Source organism: Apteryx mantelli, chromosome 8 (assembly GCF_036417845.1).
Source record: "Apteryx mantelli isolate bAptMan1 chromosome 8, bAptMan1.hap1, whole genome shotgun sequence".
Taxonomy (NCBI): Eukaryota; Metazoa; Chordata; class Aves; order Apterygiformes; family Apterygidae; genus Apteryx; species Apteryx mantelli.
The window spans coordinates 30,005,806-30,026,110 of record NC_089985.1 but is presented as its reverse complement, the minus strand read 5'-3'; the positions used below and the strand labels follow the sequence as shown (position 1 = coordinate 30,026,110).

The following is a 20,305-nucleotide window of genomic DNA, read 5'->3' as shown; positions in this document are numbered from 1 at the left end:
AGCGCGCTTCTCGCGCAACGAGACGCCGCTGCAGACAGGCTCCCGGGAGAGCAACGACCACGGCGCTCTGCGCGCCAGGCCAACACCCGGCGGAAACACCCCCGCCAGGGAGCGCGCCAGCCTCGCCGCCCGCCCCCTTGAAGAAGACGGCGACCCGGGCGGCGTCGGGCGGCCCTGCCGCCACGGGGTGGCGCCGCGGCCCTGGAGGCGGGGCCTTCCCGGCGGCCCCGCCCCTGCTCTGCATATCGCCGCCCCCGCCCCGCCGCGGCCCAGGCCCGCCATGGCGCTGCGCTTCTCGGCCAACGTGTCGTGGCTGTTCCCGGAGCGCGCGGCGCTGCCGGCGCGGCTGGAGGCGGCGGCGCGCGCCGGGTTCCGCGCGGCGGAGGCGGCCTGGCCCGCGGGCTGCGAGGCGGCGGCGCTGCGCGCGGCGGCGGCGCGGGCGGGGCTGCGGCTCGTGCTGCTCAACACGCCGCCCGGTACCGCCGCGGGGGGGCGCGCGGGGGCAGCCGGGCTGGTGGGTGCTGACCCCGCCCTGGGGGGGGAGGCGCGGCCGTTGGGGCCTGACCCTGTCCGGGGGGGGGAGGCGCGGCCGTTGGGGCCTGACCCTGTCGGGGGTGGGGGGGGGAGGCGCGGCCGTTGGGGCCTGACCCTGTCCGGGGGGGGGGGGGAGGGGAGGCGCGGCCGTTGGGGCCTGACCCTGTCCGGGGTGGGGGGGGGGCGCGGCCGTTGGGGCCTGACCCTGTCCGGGGTGGGGGGGGGAGGCGCGGCCGTTGGGGGCCGTGGTGTCCCCGGGCAGTGAGGGATGGTGGCGGGGGATGTGGGGTGCCATCCCCACACGGAGGCGAGGCGGGGTGTCCCCAGGCAGGGGTGAGTCCCACTAATCTCCCCGGTCCCCATCCCCCCTGCAGGAGACCCGGACAAGGGCGAGATGGGGCTGGGGGCTGTGCCGGGGCGTCAGCCTGCCTTCCGCGAGGGCCTGGCCATGGCCGTGCAGTACGCCAAGGCCGTGGACTGCCCCAGGTAGGTGTGTGGGGCGGCGGGGGAGCAATGTGCCATCCCCTCCTCGTCCCCACCTGCCTGTGCCCAGGCCACCACAGCCTAGTCAAGGTGGTGCTGGCCCTGCGCCCGCAGGCAGTGCTGGTCACGCTGTACCCCATGGAGACAGTCACCCCCAACAGGGACCATCCCCATTGGCATCGATCCCGCGCTTGGCCTTCGCACAGTCCCCGTGCTGGACCTGTCTCCCCCCTCCATCAGTCACTCTCCTACCAACATGGTGGTTATTTTACCACCCCTGCTTGCAGCAGAACACTGTTCCAGCACCTCTGCCCACAAGCTGCCCTTTTTTTGACTCCATCTTTTGCCCTGGTTTCCTGGCCAGCTTTGTCCTGCAGCTTACACAGCCATACTTTTACCCTAGTATACATTTGAACAGCAGTTGAGGCCCCTGTTGAGTGCTGTGTTGAACAGGCCAACCTCTTTTTGTAAGGCAAACCCTCCCCCTGGTGCTTGTAGGTACCTCTGCTCCTCTCATACCCTAAAGCAATTAATCTTAGAGTTGCAGGGGAGGCAGTAGGCCCCTCTTGCGCCTCAGGTGATTCAGGATAACTGCATCAAAGCACTTCTCTGTGTCACTTGCTCCTGCTTCAGCTGCCAGCCTCAGCTGTTTCTCTGTACAGGACTTGGCCTTTGTACTGCTGCACCTTGCCACCCCCTGGGGCGCAGAGACCTTCCTGTGACGATGAGCCCTTTTCCGCTGTGCCAGCAGTGCCTCCCTTGCTGGGAGCAGGAGCCAGTTCTGTTTGCACACTCCTGCATGCAGTCCTAAGACAGTTAATGTTTTCACTCAGAGCAGTCCCAAAGCTGACCCTTCATAAGGGTCTATCCACTCATCTTATCCTGTAATGCCTCCTGGAGGCTCTTGTCCTCATCTCTGCACAGTAGTCCCCCCCCCCACACACACCATTTCAACAAGTAATTTCCACTGACACCACAACAGTTGCTTTACTGAAGTCCCCACTGATCAAAGTGCAGTAGATGCATTGCAAGAGATGTAGTTAGTCTGGCACAATCCACTTCAGAAAAACAATGTTCCATTTCTATTCCATTTACCTCTTTGCATCATTCTTTCCCTCAAAATGTAATCTAAGGCCCTGCCTACAGGATACATCAGACTGAGGGCTGCAGTTGCCCAGGTCATTACGCTCTGTTAACAGGGAGATGATAGTCTGTTTTGGTTTCACAGTACCCCTTCACCAAATCAAGATCCTTGTTCCTGCCCTGCAGTTGAGCTTTGAATGCAGCCTGTCATAGCCCAGCAGCTGGCCACCTTTTCCCCTTCCTGTTCTAAACCTTTGGCCGTAGCAAACAGCAAGACAAGGCATCCGATCTGCTGCGAGCAGAGACAGCGCACCTGCCGTCCATCATGATGGCTTCAGGGCAGCTCCAGTAGTGAGACCCGCTATGGGGGTATTCACCCTCTGAATCTCTGGGGTTGGCCTTGGCATGAGGGAGGAGGAGGCAGCAGACAAAAGAGGGAAGAACCAAGGCCTATCATTTGTCGTTTAATAGGTTCAAAGATGTTCCTCTGCATACTGAAGTGGGATTGTACAGGCTTGTATCCCTGCAGCTCGCTGGAGCCTGTTTTGCCTCCTGCGTGGAAGGGAACTACTTTTGACACGTTCTGTGTCTGCTTCCTTACCCTCGCTGCATTTTCTAACTGCAGAGGAAGGTGCATTAGTGCGTGACCACTCAGTTTGGAGACTGGAGCTACTGCCCACGGCTGATCTCTCTGCAGGATCCATCTGATGGCTGGGCGGGTTCCTGTGGGTGCAGACCGGGCAGCAGTGGCAGGTGAGATGGAAACCACGTTCATTGAGAATCTCCGATATGCTGCTGACATCCTGGCCCAGGTAACTAGGAAACAGGTCCTGCTCCATGGGTGCAACTCTTAGCGGACTGAGGGTGGCGAGTCCACCACCAGCCTGGAACAGGGAAGGAGCACTCTCAGCTGCAGCGCATGCCAGCAGCTGCCTGCTGCAGAGGTGACAAGATGCTCCATTGGGTGACATCACTGTGTTACAGGAAGACATGATTGGACTGATAGAGCCTATTAACAGTCGCATCACTGACCCCCGCTACTTTCTGAACACCCCGCACCAAGGTAAGGCAGACATCTCCCCAAAGTCTCCTTCAAGGGAGGAGAAAGAGCCCCTAAACATTCTGACTGAAGGCAGATCCCTTGCTGCTGCTCGAGTGCAAAGCCAGGAGGTTGCCTACCTGCAGGGACCTGCTGTGGGACCACAGCTGATGAATGGGGGTCTCAGGGCTTCACCCTGAAGCTCCCAGCCTGGGAATGACTGGCGCTCATCTCTTGCACCCTTAGCTGCTGCCATCTTGGAGAAGGTGGGACGGCCCAACCTGAAGCTGCAGCTGGTGAGTCAGTATCGAGCATCTCAAGGGTCCACCTTCCACCAGGGAACCTCGCTTCCCATCTGTAAAGCCAAACCCCGCTCCATGGTGAAGCTGAGTATTAGCCAAATACAGCAGGCAGAAGGAGATGCCCAGCACAGTGGTGTGAGGGCCACAGGAAAGGCTCAGACGCTTCAGGGCCTTGCAGCCCTGCTCCAGCATGCCCAGCATGTTGCATGCAGGGCCTGGCACCACAAGGGAGCCCTGGTGGCTGTGGGCTTTGTAGCCCTTCCTGGGGGCACAGGGAGGGACAGGGACTCCATCCCCAGCCACTTGCTGCTGAACAGCCTACACTGTCTCCTCTCTCACACAGGACATCTTTCACTGCCAGATCATGGATGGGAATTTGTCACGCAACCTGGAGACATACTTCCCCCTCATAGGTAGGGCACTGCACCTGAAGGGGCTCCTACACGTACATGGGGCAGGAGTGGCTTTGAGATGGGGCCCTCCTTCCCCACACTGTGGTGGCTGGCTGGGGATGAGGGGCTGCTCTCAGGTCACCTTGTCCCATGCCTATAGAAGGCTGCAGGCACAGTTGCCTTGAGCAAAGAGCCTCTCATTCTCTCCCTAGGTCACATCCAGATTGCACAGGTGCCAGGGCGGCACGAGCCCGACAGCCCTGGGGAGGTGAATTTCCCCTACCTCTTCCAGCTCCTGGAGTCCCTTGGCTACACTGGCTACGTGGGGTGCGAGTACGCTCCAAAAGGTGAGTGGGCCTGCAGTCTGAGCACCACTAGTAGATCCCAGCACGGACCAGCTTGCTGGAGACCATGAAAAAAGCAGGCATGTCTTAGGGGGCTATGCAGGCAGTGGGCTGGGGGGGGGCACCTAGGGATGAGTACCCTGCCTGCAGGAAAATCAGCGCCAGCTTGCCTGGGGGGGGGCCAGCAGAAAACCCTGTTTCTCACTGTAGGAGACACAGTGGATGGTCTGGGCTGGCTGCGCTCGTACTGGGAGAGCCGAGGCCTGCAGCATGAAGAGACCGGAAAGGCAACAGAATAAAACAGAATGAAATCACTGGAATAAAATTCAAATCAGTGGCCCAAACAAAAAAGCAAGTCTGCTCCCTGTTTGACTGGGGTGATTTCTAGAGCAAGGTTAAGAGCTTCTATGTCCTAGTCACCTTCTTAACACTCTTTGCTGTTTGCTGAGACCAAGGCTGTTCTGCAGGCCTGCAGCAGGCCCTGCTAGGCCAGCACAGAAAGTTGGGCCCTCATCTGCTCAAGTACTGTCTGCCGCAAGTCATATTTGGGGGTGGCTGGGGCAGCACTGGAGCTGACAGGATGACTAGAGCTACACAGGAGCACCTTCACCTCCTCAGTGGCACCCTCAGTGGCACACCAGGCACTGCTGGGCTTGGGAAGGGAGTGGGTTCTTCCAGTCCAGCTCCAGCTGGAGTCAGGGGAAGAGGGACTGGTGCTGTGGGCTTTGACATCCTGCCTCTTCCACGCCCTGGAGTTCTTGAGGCTGCTGTCGTGTGGCCAAGACACTCATGTCAGAATGCCAAACCCTGCAGGCAGGTGGGGAAAGTGAAGCGACCAGCTGCCTTGCAGGCTCCCTGAGAGAAAGGCCTGGTTCAACCTGGGGCTGAGCACAGAGGCCATGCCTCCACACCAAGGTACCAGGCTTGGAGCTGCCTTCACAGGGACACACCGTGCTGACAGAGGGACTGTATTACTGTTGCTCTAGAGCAAGTATGAGACTCCAGTGCAAATCCAGCCAGCCCCCTCCATCCTCACTTTCGGGAGAGGCAGCCTGTAGGGTCAGGGTTGCCTCTGCAGCTCCTATGAAAGGCTAGCCAGCAGCACACAAGTGGGGAATCTGGTTCAGTTTACTTCACAGATATAGCAATGGCTTTAGTGTACATCTCCAAAAAAACCCTTTCCCCTGGTCCAGTTCACCCTTCCTGTCTCATTCAGTGCTCTCCTGATAAAAGCAAAGGGCCAGAAGTGGGCAGCCTCACTGCCAAGAGCCCTAAAGTGCAGGAGCCTCTTCGCCTAAAGCGAGGTACGCTGCTGCCCCATGCCAGAAGGTGCAGCATGCTCCTCCACACTTTCCTGGCAGGCAGAACTCACCTGCAGATGCCAAAGCCATGTCCCTGAGAGCCACTCTGCCAGGCTGCAGCAGCCAAGCTCCGGTCCTTGCAATTCAATTCAAGTTCATTCAGTACTGAAAAGCGTGCTGAGGGCCACACCAGCCAGCCAGTGAAAGTGCGGCAGGGGCTGGAGCACAAGAGGAGGAGCCAGGCTGCCCTCGCGCATTCCCAGGCTCCTCGGTTTGGTACCCATGTGTGCTGCTAGCGGTGCTGCCTGCAGTGCTGGAGCACAGGTACCAAGAGGCCTGTTCTTCCCCGTCATCACCATTGGCACAGATGTGCAGAGAGGTCCAGTACATGTGTCACTGCAGGATGTGGGCTCCAGTGCTAGAGCAGGCCTGTCCAGAGGTTGAAGCAGGCAGTGTTGATAACTGACTCCAGGTGATGGTATGTGGACACAAGCTGCGGCAGAGGGCTCTCGCTGTTCTGGGGCTGCACAGGGAATGGCTCCCGGAAAACCACTGTGAGGCTCTGCTGAGAGGAAGGAGCAAGTGAGGGATGGGATTAAGACAAGTACATACCCAGGCGCATGGGCACTCACGTGGCAGTGTCAGGCAGGTATCAGGAGAAGTCCTAGCATGTCAAGGGCACTAAGCTAGTGCCTCCTCCCATGACAGAGCATGTTTAAGCCTTCTCCCATTTGTCCCAGTGAGAATTAGGTGTGAGGACATGCCCACTCCTTCTGCCTAGGCTCCCCATGAACCTGCAGTTATACAAATCCTGCATCAGCTGCCTCAGGAGAGGAGGGGATCTTACTGCCTCCAGGGAAATTGGAGGGAAATTTCTTCTAAGGCAAAGAGTTGCACCTCTGTTCTCATAATGACTATACTGACAAGGCCAGGCAAGGGCAGAGGGGGACAGAGAATGGGGTTCAGAAGAGGTTACAAAAACTGAAGCACAAGAAAAACGCAAGTGGCTCAGTGCACTCATAGATCAGTGTGGTGGAGGCAGGAGACAGGGGACTGGATGATCTCCAGAGCTGGAATACAGACTTCACATCCAGTAGCCAGGCTCTCCTAACAAACTCGTAAAGCTACGAGAAGAGCTGTGTAACTGCCAAACAGCAAATGCACTGCCATCATTTAAGAGGGAAGAGAAAGTGATCTGTGAGCCTAACTCCAACAGCGTGCAAGGCTTTAGAGCAGGCCTGGAAAGAAAGAATCACGAAGTAAACGCAGCACTGTTTTACCAAAGCGATATGCTAACCCTAGAGTTCTCTTTGATAAGGTAATATTTCTAGACAAAGGAATCATGGTATATCTTATCTGAGCTTCAGAAAGGATTTGATGTAGTGCCACATGGGAAATTTAGGTAAGCTGAAAAAGATAGAAATTAATGCAAAAATTATAAGGCGAAGATGGTAGTGCTGAAAGGGGAAGTAGAAGGCTGGAGAGAGGTTACAAATGGAATTCCTCCAGGATAGGTTTTGGGACTCACGTTGTCTAGTACTTTATAATGAATCTGGTACAAAGATGAGCATGCTGATAAAATTTGAAGCACTAATACAAAAGAGGATTGGGATAATACAAAAAGAAACCCTAGAGACTCTTGAGAGGCCACAGGAAAGGGATGAATGTTAAGCACAAAATACAAGGTTAAGAACATGAAGGATTTCTGTTACAAGATGGGAGTTCACTAAGGGGAAGTGATGAAGGTGGCAGAGGGTCTGGGTGTATCAGTGACCACAAGCTGACACAATCACCAGTGTGACATAGCCAGGAAAAGACTAATACCACCCCAGGCTCTACCAGAAGTACCAGCAGGGACAGGAAAGCAGTGCAATTGCAGAAGGCTCTGGTGAGACTCCTCTGGAATACCAGGTACAGTCCCAGGCATCCATATTTACAAAGGCTGACCTTTAATGAAAAGGGCTCTGAAGGACAATGAAGTCACTGGGGAAGGGAAGGCCTTTCTTAGTAGTAGAGGCTTGAAGAGCTCAGCTTGTTTAACATAGCAAAACAGAGACAGGAGAAAATTCCACCTTCAGATGTGGAGGGGAATCTAGGTGTCAGGGAAGGACAAGTACCAGCCCAGTGAAGAGATGCTTCAGCTCAAAACTGCCACTGGCACGAGAGGATAAAACTGGTCATGACAAAATCTCAAAAGCCAGCATGAGATGGGAAGGGCTTTTCGCCATCAGCTGGCAGGAAGGCTCTGAGCAAGCAGCCTTCGGGCAGGCACCACCTTTTCTGTCTCTCCTACCCACTTTTAAGATGGAGTGCAACTTATTTACAAAGGGATCAGACATGCTGCATTCCCTGTGATAGCATCACTGTGGAACTGGATTTCCTCTGAGCCATCCTGCCCTCTGCCTGGAGCACAGCTGATGGCAGAGAATTTTTGCCATCAAGCCTGGAAAAGGCCAAAACAGGTGCAGCTTTGCTGGGACCCTTACAGTGCAGGTCCCCATCCCTCCTCCCCAGGTAAAAGCAGTATGCAGCACTAGTGACCACTTTTTCAGCCAGGCCCAAGTTTGGTCTGGCTTTGGATTGAATAGACAAGGAGTTTTTAGCCTGGAAAGAGACACCTGAGAACATGTTCTAAAAGCAATCCTGGGAGGGGAAAGGGACTGTCAGATGCTGGGACAGTATTTGGGAAAGGTGTCACAAGCTTCTTGACTTGCTCTTACTCTCTCCATGAGCACCTGCTCTTGGCCACTGCTGGATGAATTTAGACAGACTCCTGGTCTGAGCAGATATAGCTGCTCTTACATTCTTAAATTCTTACCGTCTTTCCTGAATGGGAGTCAAGAAACACAAGAACGAAGCAATCTGTAAATTTCTGGTTAAGCACAACCTGTCAAGAGAGCCACAGCACACATTGGAAAAGAGACAGTACAAACCCCAGGACAGGCAAAGGAAAGCACCAACCCAGGGACGTGCTGATGTGCAGGACTGGCAGCACGATACAGCAGTGAAAGTGCAAGCCTGCCCGGCTCACGGGTGACACTGCCAAACTGTGGGGATATACATTGGGCAACTGTGGGCATGGTGCTCTGGAGGGTGAAAAGTGACCTGCCTGTCTGGAGGCAGACAAGCAGACACTGCTGCACTGCAGGAGCACACACATCACACCTCACCAGTGGCAGAGTGGAGAATAACATCATGGCAGCACCCATGCCGTCCTGACAGCACTCGCCAGGCTCACACTGCAGGAAGCCATGGCAGGTGGGCCCTGGGCAGGGGAGACAAAGCTACAGGCGGGTGACAGGCTGGCTCTTACCAGGTACTGGGTGCCAGTTTCAGTGTTGTGGAAGTGCCGACAACTCTGGGGAAAGCGGCTCAACAGCACTTTAATGAGGCTCTGGTACCAGGAGGCTGTCATGGTGAGGAAGCATCCCTGCGGGCACAGAAAAGGTCTGATCTCAAAACCCCCTCCAGCCATGGCACCAGCAGCCATAATGCTAGAGCATCCAGACCCCTAAAGAGACACGTCCCTCAGAGCTCACTGAGGCACTCTGACCCAGGGCCATTCACTCTCCATACACAGGCCTGGGCAGCCTCCCCCTTCACCCACTAGGAAGTATATTCCTGCCTCTGCCTCCTCACCAAGTAGGAAGAGACATGCCCTGCAGGACCTTCATCTGCAGCCCCACTCCTTCCCCAGAGCAGGGCAGTGACTGCTAGGCACCATGACTCTTGGCCCTGCTGCTTACCAGCTGAGGGTCAACATCAGCAATGGATTTCCCATGCACGGCATCAAGCAGCTCCTCCAGCTCCACCAGCGAGAGCTTGCCCAGCTTCAGCTTGTCAGAAGCCAGAGGCTCCAGAAGGAAGAGACGCTTCCAGAGGTTGTCCCTGCGGCAGTGGCACTTGGCCAGCTGCACCATGTTGCTGAGTTGTTTCTGGGCTGAGGCCACCTCAGAGGCCAGCAAGGGGAAGAGCGGCGAGGTATAGAAGAGCCCAGGCCCCAGTTTGACTTGCGTGCCCCCCGCATAAAACTCGCTGCTGTCCTCCACGTCCTGCCACAGCTCCCGTTCTGCTGGTTGCTGCTGCCCCAGGCTTGGCTCCGGCTCCGCTGCCTCCCATGCGGCCCGGCCCACCACAGGCTCCAGCACTTCCCGCTGCAAGCGCGGCAACTTCTTGAAGCGCCGCATATCAGCCGTGAGCCGGGGGAAGAGCTCCCGCTGGCTAGTCATGATGACGTAGAAACGCAAGCTGAGAGCAAAGAGACACTTGTGAGCTGGGAAAGGGCTGCTCTCTTCCCAGCTGGGCTGCAAATGAACCATGGGCCTCTGTCCCTGCCAGTAAGGGTGTTCCTCTGTGTTCCTCTGCCCAGACAGAGGGACAGCAGTGCTGGACAGACACCACACTATCCAGTCTCCTGCAAAGGAGCCTCCCCAGACAGCATCACACCTACTCACAATGTCCCAGACAAAGTTGGTCCCTTCCAGAGCCCTCTTCCCCAGCCAAAAGCTTTGGTGATGTGTCCCGGGGCCCTCAGTTCTCACCGGAGCATGCGTCTCTCTGCCTCGCTCTGCTCCTCAAACGGTGCTGCACTGTGACATACCAGCAGGGACACGTCAAAGTCATCATGATGACGCAGACCTTCAGAGTCCTTGTAGGAGCCCGAGCTAGGAGTAAAGGCATATTGGTGTGAAACAGATCTCACTTCCTTTCCCCAGAGCTCTCAGTCACAACAGAATTACTGTGCATGAAGGACTGGAGATAGCAGGACTCTTTGGAAGTGTGGCAACTGCATGTGCGTACACACACACACACACACACACCATCCTTGCTGGCCATCATCTCAGAAAAGCTGGGCAGGACTGCTGGCACTATAGAGGACAGCATCAGCTTTGCTGGCACCTTGGTGCAGTCTCCCCCCGGCTGTGGGGTGCCAGCCAATTTGGGACAGCTCCAGGTACCAGCAGCAGATGCACTCACCTGTTCCAGATAGAGACCAGTGCATATTCATTCTGCTCTGTGCCTGGTGCCCCCTTCTTGCTGTCGCTGCCCGTGGCTGGCCGGGCCATGCGCAGGGGTTTCATGTGGTAGGTGTTGGCATGGTCAGCGATGTAGTTGTACAGCTGGTGTGCAGTGATCATGTTGGTGGGCAGGGCCAGTGTGCCTAGCAGGGGAGGACATGTTGCTATCACAAGAGTTGCTCAGCACCTATTACCCGGGCAGAGCAGTGTCCCTGCAAACTACTCTGGGGGACAGAGCCCTTGAGTAACCAGCATACCCTCCACAACAGGGCAGCAGAGACTTCTCCTAGAGCTGGGCACCCCATGTCACCCTCTCCCTCTCATCTCGCTGGATACTCCCAGGGTCATGTTTGCTTGTAGAGCACTTGGGAACTTTTTGCCAAGTTACAGGCTGGCAATCAGACCCAGACTGATCACACACCAAGTTACTCACCTTGGAAAACATGGTTGCGGCCAAATTTGGGTATGTCAGTGTGGTGGGCAATGAAATCCTCCAGGAAGCTGGTGAGATGGTAGCCCTGGCGGAGGGTCATATGGGAGCCCAGCAGATACTGGTGCACTATACGCAAGTGGAAGTCGTAGCTGAATGAATGCACGTGCATGAGGTCCCGCACCTTGTCACACTCCTCCGTGAAGAGCATGGAGAGCTGGGGAGGGACAGGGAGTCAAGGCAGGCATGTTCCCAGGCACCTCACACCCTTCTGCAAAGCTCTGCTGACAGCAAGGTATGGCAGAGCCATTGTGATCACCCTTGCCCTGACACCAGGGCAGGATGCAGCCCAGAAGCCATATGGCACAGTGCAAATAGCAGACTTGCAGGCCTGGCCCCTGGACCAAGGGATCCAGCTTAGTGGCTCCTTCTACACTTGATCCTGCTGCTGGGACAATGAAAATCCCACTGCTGGTCTCCAGTAGCAGCACAGACTGATCAGCACTGCCTTGCTTTTGGCAAGGGGCTCATCCCCACCTTGAGCTGGAAGCCACATGGCTGTGAAGGAGGACATGGCCTCCTTTCAGTTGAGTGCTGATCTGCACTGCCTAGTCCCTGTGCCGGGATGGGATGCGCCAGAGCTGGATCCCCAGTGAGATCTGGATCTACAGGTAGTGGGACTGACCCCTGAATCCCCCCCTCTTCCCATGGCAGGAGGCAGCACAGGGGCCTGGGGGGAGTTGTTGGACCCAGACTCCAGAGATGGGCAATGACAGAGCTGCTACTGCCCTGTGCTCAGTAACTAGCGGGGACCCAGCCTGGCTGCTGGGAAGCCAGATCCAGCAGCAGCTGGTGTGTCCTAGCAGGAGCTGCCAGCACGTGGCCATCATCTCTGCCCAGCGTGCTAGTCCTTCACAGAGCATTGGCCTTCACACACACACCGTGACTATGCCCCTAGCACAACTGCAGCTACTGTGCCAGGGGACAGTGTCAGTGAAGGCCTTGGCCTTGCCCTCATGCCAAGAGCTGATGGTGCCATTTTGCTGTCTCTCAGCTCTTTGACCCCTTTGGGCAGCTGACCCACACCATAATCCCTTGGTATAAGAATGGGGGCAAGCAGGGAAAAACAGCAGACAGGAAGCACCAGCACAAGAACAGGCTTGCTCTCTGCACTGCTCGCATTGCTGCTGCCACGAGCACCCAGAGGGCAACCAGCACAGCCAGGACCATCCTGGAGAGGAGCCTGCAGCTCTGTCCCAGAAGAGGCAGAGCGAAGAGCAAGAAATACAAGGCACTATCCCCACTGTCCCCATGTGAGCACCCAGGGCCCACCCCGTCCTCCTCCCAAGCTGTGCTGCCCACTGTGGCATGTACTGCTACACAAGCCACCACCAGCACAGGAGGCAAGAGACAGCTCTGGCAGCTGGCTGCTGGGGCAGGAAGGGTGAAAGCACAGCCAGTGGGAGATTCAGCCCTGCACTGACAGGTCCTGCTGTGCCCAGCATAGCAGTGGGAGGAGAGGACGTACCGCAGACTCAGAGACGGAGCTGGGTCCCATGCAGCTCTTGCTGCGAGCTCTGGCTGTAAGAGTACCCTGATGGAGAGAGATGCACAGCCAGTGGGAAGAGGGACAAGGCACTGCCCAGCCCTGTCCCTGCATCCAGCCTGCCCAGGGTGGGACACAGGCCCAGGGTGGGACAAGGGGAGCAAAGAGGGCATAGGAGCCCAACAGCCCCACCTGAGGGAACTCTGGGCTAGTCCTGGCATGTGGAAAGGTCAGCCAGGCCCCTGCAGCAAGCCCCATACCTTTTGTCCACTGCTGCCAGCACTGTCCCCTCCCACTGCAGAACCAGGCAAAGCCTTCTCCCAAATCAGCCAGAGAGAGCAAAGACATTCCCTGCAATGCCTGGTAATCCTGCCCTGTGTATAGGCAGGTTCCTCAGGAAAGTCTCAGCAGACTCTCAGGGACTGCCATGAAGCCCCAGCATGCTCTGGCTCAGGAGAACCACTCTTGGAATATGTAAGACGCAGTCTTGCTAAGAAGTCACCTTGTGAAAGACAGTATGGTCATGCAGGACCTCCTGCCTCAGACAGACTGGGGGCAGCCAGCTCCTAGGCAGCCACCCAGTGCCTTGGGGACAGGTGAGAGTAGGTGGCACCTTGATACACCACAGAGAAGGGAGCAGGCAGCCTTGTGGTGCTGTAAAGCAAGGCATGGAGGTGTCAAGAACCAGGGCTCATGGTGCAGAAAGGGATCTCCTCCAGCAAAGGGCAGCCAGCCATGCTCACAGCCATTCTTCTTCCTCCTTGCTCACAGGAAGCAGCAAGCTGCTGGCTTTCCATGCACCGACTTTTCTTGGAGCAGCCATCTGCCAGAATTGCTCTTATTCCTCCCCAGACTGCTCTCTCTTCTTCACCCAGCTAGGACAAGAGTCATTCTCTTCCCAAACTTCCCACACTCACTGCACTCCAGGTTTGCTTAAGCAGCATCCCATGAAGAGTATGCAGCTGCTGAAGGCTCTGCATGGTTCTGCTTTTCCAGGAGGAGGAAGCAGAGCTTTCCAAAACTTGCTGCACCTGAAAAATCCACCCTGTCCCAGAGATCACTGCCTCCCCCAAAGCAGCCGCTGGCCCTGAGAAGCAACAGTTATGCCTGTGAAGCCGTTACCTGGGAGTTCACAGACTGGCCCATGGGGATCCGCGAGCACTCCAGCGCATACTGCTTCACACAGAAGTAATAGCCCTGGAGGAGAGAGCACACTGAGCACAGTCCAGGCCTCGGGCTTCTCCAGTGAAGGAGAACAGCCCCTGCCAGGCTGGCTGCACCCCAGACTGTCCCTTCACCGTCTGAGTTAGGTCCCAAACACTCTTGCTCTGGGCTTTCTCTCCCCTCCTGTCCGAACCAAGCAGGTCCAGAGAGAGACCAGGCAACATGTGGCTGAGCACAGAGTACCGTGCCTGGTGCTCAGCCCTCACCTCTATATAAGCCCCACCCCAGGCAACTCTTACTGCCCTTGGCCCTGCAAGAGGACCCCTTGCTGACCCACAACCCTGCGGGACTGTGGAAGAGGCAAGATGAGAAAGGGAGAATCATATGTCCCTGCTGTGCCTCTTCTCTTATCACTCATGCTGTGTCCTTTGAAGATTGTCCCAACTCCCCCACCCCAGCCAGAGACTATATTATGTTACTTGTTCTCTCTCACCTGGAAGGCCAGCTCCATCAGCACAATCCCACCCGGCAGAGCTCTCTGTAGATGATAGGTGGCAACAGCAGGGCTTGTGCTCTGGGAAGAGAAGGACAAAGTTGGAAAGGCTCTGAGGCACACTCTTGGAGCCATGCTCCAAGGAAGGAGGCAGCTCAAATGCTGTGATTTGGTAGAACTATCCTGTTCCTCCCTAGTTGCCTCTTCTCTAGAAATGAAGAGTCACAGCCTGCACAGTCTCTCCTCACAGTGGAGCCATTCCAGGCTCATCTTCGGCCTGTTGCCCTCCTCCGATCTCTTCAACTTCAGCTTCTCATGTTCATCTCACTCTGACAAAAGATCCTTCTGCCTCCAGAAACCTTCTCCCCATAGAGACTGAAGCATCTCTGACAGGTAAGCCACCAGCATCCCACCCAAAGACAGCCCTCCTGGCTTCAGGTCACTCTGGTCCTCTTCTGAGCCTTCACCAAGTTATTGCCATCCTTTTGAGATCTGCATTGGTTCCACCCACTCCCAGGAAGGGGTTCTCAAGGCTGCCTGAAGTCAGGCAGGAGGGGGAGCAGGTCTCATGTGGCCCAACATCCCAAAGATGGTGCTGGTCTAGACAGTTTCCTGCTTGGATCCTTCGCCTGCCCTTTCACATCCTTCCTGCTTTAAACTGATTCAAAAGCCAGCCAAAACTACCCCACTTCACAGCCTGACTTCCATCCCAGTTCCACAGCTTTGGCAGCACATGCACTCACCTTTGGACTCCCCTCGGCTTTCGGCTTTGTGTAGGAAAAGGACCCTCTCCCCTCCACACCCATTGCTGCCAGAGCTCGGATCCGGCTTGTACTACTGCAAACAAGAGCAGAGAGAGCCTTGAGCATGGGGCCCATGGTCCCTGCTGTGCTAAGCCAGGGGGTAGCTCAGTGCATCGGCTGCTCTCTAACACTGGAACTCCCAGAACATTACTGACCTGCGAGTGGTAGGCGAGGGTGGCCGCACCTGGACCAGAATGAAGCCCATGCTCTGCAGGTACTGGATGTATTGCTGCAGGAAGGCATTGCACATTTCTTGCAGCCAAGGCTCCTCCTTCAGCTTGCAGGGCAGCGCTTCTGCCGAGTCACAGCTGTGGCTGCGATCCCTCCCTGAAGCTGTAGAATCATTTGAGCGGTGGCGCTTCTGGAAAAGAAAATAACTTCTTAAGGAGACCAGCTGTGACTGGCCCCAGCAGGGGACACTTGCTGGGATACCACCAGCTGCCCTAGTCAAGTGGAGGGCAGACCTTCCCTCTGCCAGAGGGCACTAACAGCTGTTCCCTCAAACACTGTCCTAGTGCACGTGCTGAACACAAGATCCAAGACTTACCTAGCCCTTGACTGACCTAACAGCACCGTAACAGACTGCAGAAAAAGGCACAGTGGCAGAAGGGGATAATCCACATCTCCCACCCACAGAACGGCTTGCACAAAGTCTTACTGCCTCGTGACTGGCTCACACAAGGCTCAATAGCACCTCAGCTCCTGCTGTCCATGTAAGAGACCAATTCCCTTATGAATCCGGGTGACTTCTCAGGATTTAGCACTAGTTCAATAGCACAGTTACATGATATCAATAGTGTTTCCTTTTAAGTGTTTTCAGTTCCCTTTTTGATTTCTTTGAATACTCTCTCTTGTGCGTGTGAGACACTGACGTTGCTTTTGTTGATCTCCTTACTTCTTTGACATATTTCTATCTGCCCTTTCATTCACCTCCCCCAGGAGTAATCCCTTTACCTGGGGTTTCTCCAGCTACTCACTGACCTTCTCTTGAGTCCCTCTAGTTCAATGCCTTTGTCACAGGATGCTTGGTCTCACACCTACTGTACAGATGAAGACATTAACCCACTAGTATTTTACAAAAGCATTAGAGTATTATCCATAACACCCATTTCTCACATACTCTAAGTGGTTTGCCCTTTGCATGCAACTGTCCATGAATTGAAGGAATCCACTGAGCTGTCTGTCCTGTTTGTACAGGTTCTGTAGTTAGTGTACAACACAGGAGTAGTTCAAATTTCTCTCCGTATCGTGCTGTTCTATTACGAACCAAGTCCCAGCTGCCATGATACCACTCATTTCACAGGTTATTCAGGTCCCTCTCGAGTTCCTTGCAGTCCTTTTCTGTTCAGACCAACCTGAACAGTTATATAGCATTGCAAAGCTTAGCATCTTGTATGTACTATGATAAATTATCTGAAGATACAGAACCCAGTACACAATCTTGATGCCCCTGCTGCCAGGCTCTTCATACTGAATAGCCAATTTTCATTGTGCTCTGTTCCAAAAACAAAGACAAATTTTCATTCTGTGATGGTACTTTTCCTTTCTCTTGTGAGCGCTCAATTTCTGTAGCAACCTCTGCTTAAAGACCCTGTCAGAATCCTTTTGACACTTAGATAAATTACAACAGCCTGTTCTTCCCTTCTGACACACACACACACAGACTGTGAGTGACTGGCACGGGATCTGCACTGGTTAGACTCTGTCAGGTTGCAATCTGCTCAGGATTCAGCTAGTTTGTTTTCAATTGTTTCAGCTATTTGCTGGGTGTGGGCAAGGTTTATCAGGTCTGGCTGCTGAACGCCTACAAGCAAGTTTTGCTTCCCCAGTTGATCAGTACTAGACGGTGCTCTCTGATGGCTCTGCTAGACTGAATTCCGTGGGCAGCAAAGGGAAGTCAGTCTTCCTCAGGCATGGCCTGGCTGCAGAAAAAAGGCTCTGAGGACTCAAAGATTTTCCCAGACTCCATCTTCACCATTGTGGCAGCCCTGGGCTAAGGATGCAAATTCACCCTGTAGCACAGAGGTGAGCTCAGAGCGGTCCTGTCCTGGGAAAGGACTGCAAAGCCATCCTTTGCCCCTGTGCACAAAGCCCAGCCCCACTGGCACTCACCTTTCCCTCCACCTTGCACTGCTGGTCAGTCTGAATCTGCTGCCGGAAGGCCGGGTCAAAGAGCAAGGGGGTAGCACAGTAGTGAACCAGGCGCGAGGACTGCTTCAGGGTCTCCAGGTCTGCCAGCTGCTCGGCACAGCAGAAGAGGAACACAGCTATAGCACACATCCCTCACCAAGCCTAGGAACAGGCTGTCTGCCACACCATCCTACTGCTCAAGCGGGGATTAAGCTCTAGCGGCATTCCTGCCCCGTTTTATAATCCAGCCAGTGCTGGGCAGTGAGGACCTGTTCCCAAAGCTCTGTGCTAGAGCCCAGAAGCCCAAAAAGTTCATGCAGAGAGCTCTACTCCACAGCCAAACACCAGCCCCAAAACACACCCTGCTCCGAGCTCCAGCGCTTCCCCTGGTCACAGGGAGCCTGGTGCTCCTAGCACCCCACAGGAGGGCCCAGTCTGCCCTCCGCCTGCCCCGGCTGCACTCACACTGATAGGCATGTTGGACTGTGCCGATCTCTGCTGCCAGGTCACAAAGAGATTCTCAATCTTCATCTGTTTCTCCAGTTCTGGAGGAAAGAGAGCAGACACAAGAGTATCAAGCCACAGCTCCAAGCAGTGCCACTCCCCTTCACCCACATCCTACCCACCTCACACTCTGTGTGGGTCATACCCCATCCCCTTACAGTACTCGGGTCAGAGCAGCCGAAAACTGTCCCCTCTGCCAGGAGTCTTGTTCTGCTCTTTCTGAGCTCCTTTGACAGGAGCAGGGCTGGGATGAGGCAGTTAGGTGGGCTCCCATGACAGCAGGGCCCTTGCTTTACCTTTCCTCTCCATGCTCTTGATTTCCAGGAATTGGGCCCCATGCCGAGACACAGGGTCAAAAGGTCCCAAGTCAGGCCCATGGGGTATGCGCTTAACAGCAGTAACATCCCGTAGAGCTTCATCAAAGGGCACCACATCGGGATGGAAGTGCAGAGACGGCAGACTGCGTGCAGAGCTGCTCAGCCGGCCTTGTTCCTTACTAGGGGGGGGGCTGGAGCTGCGGATCAGTGCATCCACCTCCAAAGTGGAGTTTAGGAAGGGGTTTGGCTCCTAAAGAAACAGACACAGCTATGAAAGCCTCCTCACTGCCAGCCTGGGAGCAAGGATCCACAAGAACAGAGTAAACCCAATTTTGACCATCTGCAGCCATCTCTGTTGGCCATCTCTGTCACCAGCACTGAGGAGAGCAGACCATGCCCAAAGCCCTGAGCAGGCCTCTGTCCAGTATGGCCATAGTGTGCAGCAGAAAGCCCATTCTGCAGCCTTGTCCACCCTAAATATTCCAGTCACATACAAGTGCTGGCAACAGCAGAGCCTGTATCCCTCTCTGCCACTGGCTGTCTCCTAAAGCAGACAGGAGCAGCCTGGGTGGGCATGGCCACAGGCGGACTTGTGAGCACCTGGGGATGCCTTGCCAACTAGCATGCAAAAGCACAAAGTGTCTGGAGCCTCCCTCAGACCACAGAGCTGCCAGGACAGGCCACCCACGAGGGGGAAAGGCCTGCCTTGCCTGGCAGGGTGCCCTACCTGCTTGCTGTCCTCGTGCCATGGTGTGTCCATGAAGCAGTAGTGGTGAAAGAGTCCCAGTTTCTGGCTGAGCAGGCAGTGCACAATGTGAGACCGAGCATTCTGCCATTGCAGCAGGCGAGTGAGTGAGCAGTTCAGGTTGGCCCCCAGGTCTGGGGACCAGTTGTAAGTGTAGAGCGTCAGCTGGTGGGAGAGAGGAGGAGAAGGGAGGGTGAAGGGTCTGCTCAGAGAGGGCCTGCACAGTGACACAGGCTGAGCCAGGTGCTCTGGGTGGTACTTGCTGCAGCTCCAGCTTGTTTCACACAGCAAGGTTGGGACTAGGATAGTTGCAACAGCTCATTGGCAACATCCCTGTTAATAGCCACAGCTGTGCACGGTGGTGCTTCCTGTACCAGGCAGCACGAGTACCTAGGCTGCCGTGGCAGATACTGCATGTCTCCACGGGCCTTGCTATGGGAGGAAAGGGCAATAACAATCCACAGCTGGGTGGCTGGAATCAGTGGCAGAGAGGGCTGCTGCCTCCCCAGCACTCCCCACAGCACTGCAGGGAGCCCCAGCTCTGCTTGCAGCATGAGCAGGGACGACCTGCTCAGCTGCTTAGCAGGCGCCAGCCTGGGGGAGGCCAGCTGCCTGCAGCAGTGCTCTGTCCCTTGTCTTCTCAGCCCCAGGCCAGTCAGGAACAGCCTGGCTTTAAGGAGACAATATCACACACGCACAGTTGTTACCTTTTTGTCAACAATCTCTATGAAGAGGAACCTCTGCCGGGGCGCCAGGTCTCGCCCAGAGAGGCTTGGGTCAGACCCTCTCTCTGCCGAGCTGAATTCCATGGCCTCAAAGCGCTGAAGGCCTTTGTGAGCTGGAAGAAGCTAGAGTTAATATTCTTGGTACCAATTCATCCTGCTATTACATCCCACACACCACTGAGGCAGCATGACAGGACCTCATGCCTGAATAGTACTGTTCAGTTCACCACTCTCAAAAGAACATGGGACAGATCCTGACCTGCACCAGGCCTGCTATCACATAGACTGCCCAAGACCTCTTGGTCATATTCAAAGCTATGCGGCTTTTCTGCCCCAGCTAGTCCTACCTGAGGCTATTCCAAGAGCTAAGGGGCTATCGTCACCCATTTCTTGGCATGGCCTACTATCGTCTCCCCAACGGCCTATTTGTTACCGTGACACAGCTACAAGAGACGTCTCCTCTGCAGTACCATTTGCAGAGATATGGACACTATGAAACAGATGCAGTTGGTGCTCAAAACTATAAGGAAGTTTCTCGTTGTTGGTGACTGTGTGGAACAGCCTCCAAATGGGACTGCTGGGGACAGGAAAGCAAGCTCGGCCCATTTGAAAAGGGGGTCTACATTGTGATTACAGGTTGTAGTTGGCATTCACTGAGATCTGTGCTCTCCCCAGGTCACTTCTTGTGTGCCTAAATATGCTGGGATCTGAATAAATCCCAGCTTCCTAGATAACATCTTTGGCTTCTGCTTTTTCCCTTTTCTTAAATTATTTCCATCATTCCCTGTACCACCTGTTAACTCAAAGGCCCATCCTTGCTACTGGATGGGCAGTTTCAAGTAACTCACTACACTGTCCACCTTGGCTTTGGCCTTGCTCTTCTAAAAAAAGCAGGAAAAGCAGAAGATATAGCATGGCCCCAGGACATTTTTAATCTCTCCCATCCCACAAA

The 20,305-nt window shown here is 55.3% G+C and overlaps 2 protein-coding genes across 8 annotated transcripts in view; one reads left to right on the top strand and one right to left on the bottom strand.

Moving 5' to 3' along the window:
• The first annotated feature begins 265 nt into the window (after positions 1 to 265).
• On the top strand, positions 266 to 4,554 carry HYI (hydroxypyruvate isomerase (putative)). Its single transcript, XM_067301062.1, has 8 exons — positions 266 to 476; positions 909 to 1,020; positions 2,798 to 2,912; positions 3,085 to 3,163; positions 3,386 to 3,435; positions 3,785 to 3,854; positions 4,046 to 4,180; positions 4,388 to 4,554. The coding sequence occupies exons 1-8, from the start codon at positions 281 to 283 to the stop codon at positions 4,474 to 4,476; spliced, it is 846 nt and encodes a 281-aa protein (XP_067157163.1). The 5' UTR covers positions 266 to 280; the 3' UTR covers positions 4,477 to 4,554.
• Positions 4,555 to 5,287: 733 nt separating this feature from the next.
• The window catches only part of SZT2 (SZT2 subunit of KICSTOR complex), a 62,089-nt gene continuing 47,071 nt past the window's right edge, over positions 5,288 to 20,305 (bottom strand). For 3 of the 7 annotated variants that reach the window (XM_067301059.1, XM_067301061.1, XM_067301060.1), the window contains 16 exons: positions 19,336 to 19,466; positions 18,611 to 18,793; positions 17,863 to 18,133; positions 17,528 to 17,607; positions 17,045 to 17,170; positions 15,088 to 15,293; positions 14,873 to 14,966; positions 14,130 to 14,210; positions 13,595 to 13,669; positions 10,930 to 11,143; positions 10,456 to 10,639; positions 10,020 to 10,142; positions 9,225 to 9,726; positions 8,792 to 8,908; positions 8,297 to 8,365; positions 5,288 to 6,040 (listed from right to left, as the gene is read on the bottom strand). In XM_067301059.1, coding sequence (XP_067157160.1) covers positions 5,897 to 6,040; positions 8,297 to 8,365; positions 8,792 to 8,908; positions 9,225 to 9,726; positions 10,020 to 10,142; positions 10,456 to 10,639; positions 10,930 to 11,143; positions 13,595 to 13,669; positions 14,130 to 14,210; positions 14,873 to 14,966; positions 15,088 to 15,293; positions 17,045 to 17,170; positions 17,528 to 17,607; positions 17,863 to 18,133; positions 18,611 to 18,793; positions 19,336 to 19,466 — 2,600 coding nt within the window. In that variant the 3' untranslated portion in view covers positions 5,288 to 5,896. Of the gene's footprint in view, positions 6,041 to 8,296; positions 8,366 to 8,791; positions 8,909 to 9,224; positions 9,727 to 10,019; positions 10,143 to 10,455; positions 10,640 to 10,929; positions 11,144 to 12,454; positions 12,521 to 13,594; positions 13,670 to 14,129; positions 14,211 to 14,872; positions 14,967 to 15,087; positions 15,294 to 15,913; positions 15,973 to 17,044; positions 17,171 to 17,527; positions 17,608 to 17,862; positions 18,134 to 18,610; positions 18,794 to 19,335; positions 19,467 to 20,305 lie in introns of those variants that run through there. The other 4 variants (XM_067301057.1, XM_067301058.1, XR_010884918.1 and 1 more) reach the window with 3 other exon arrangements.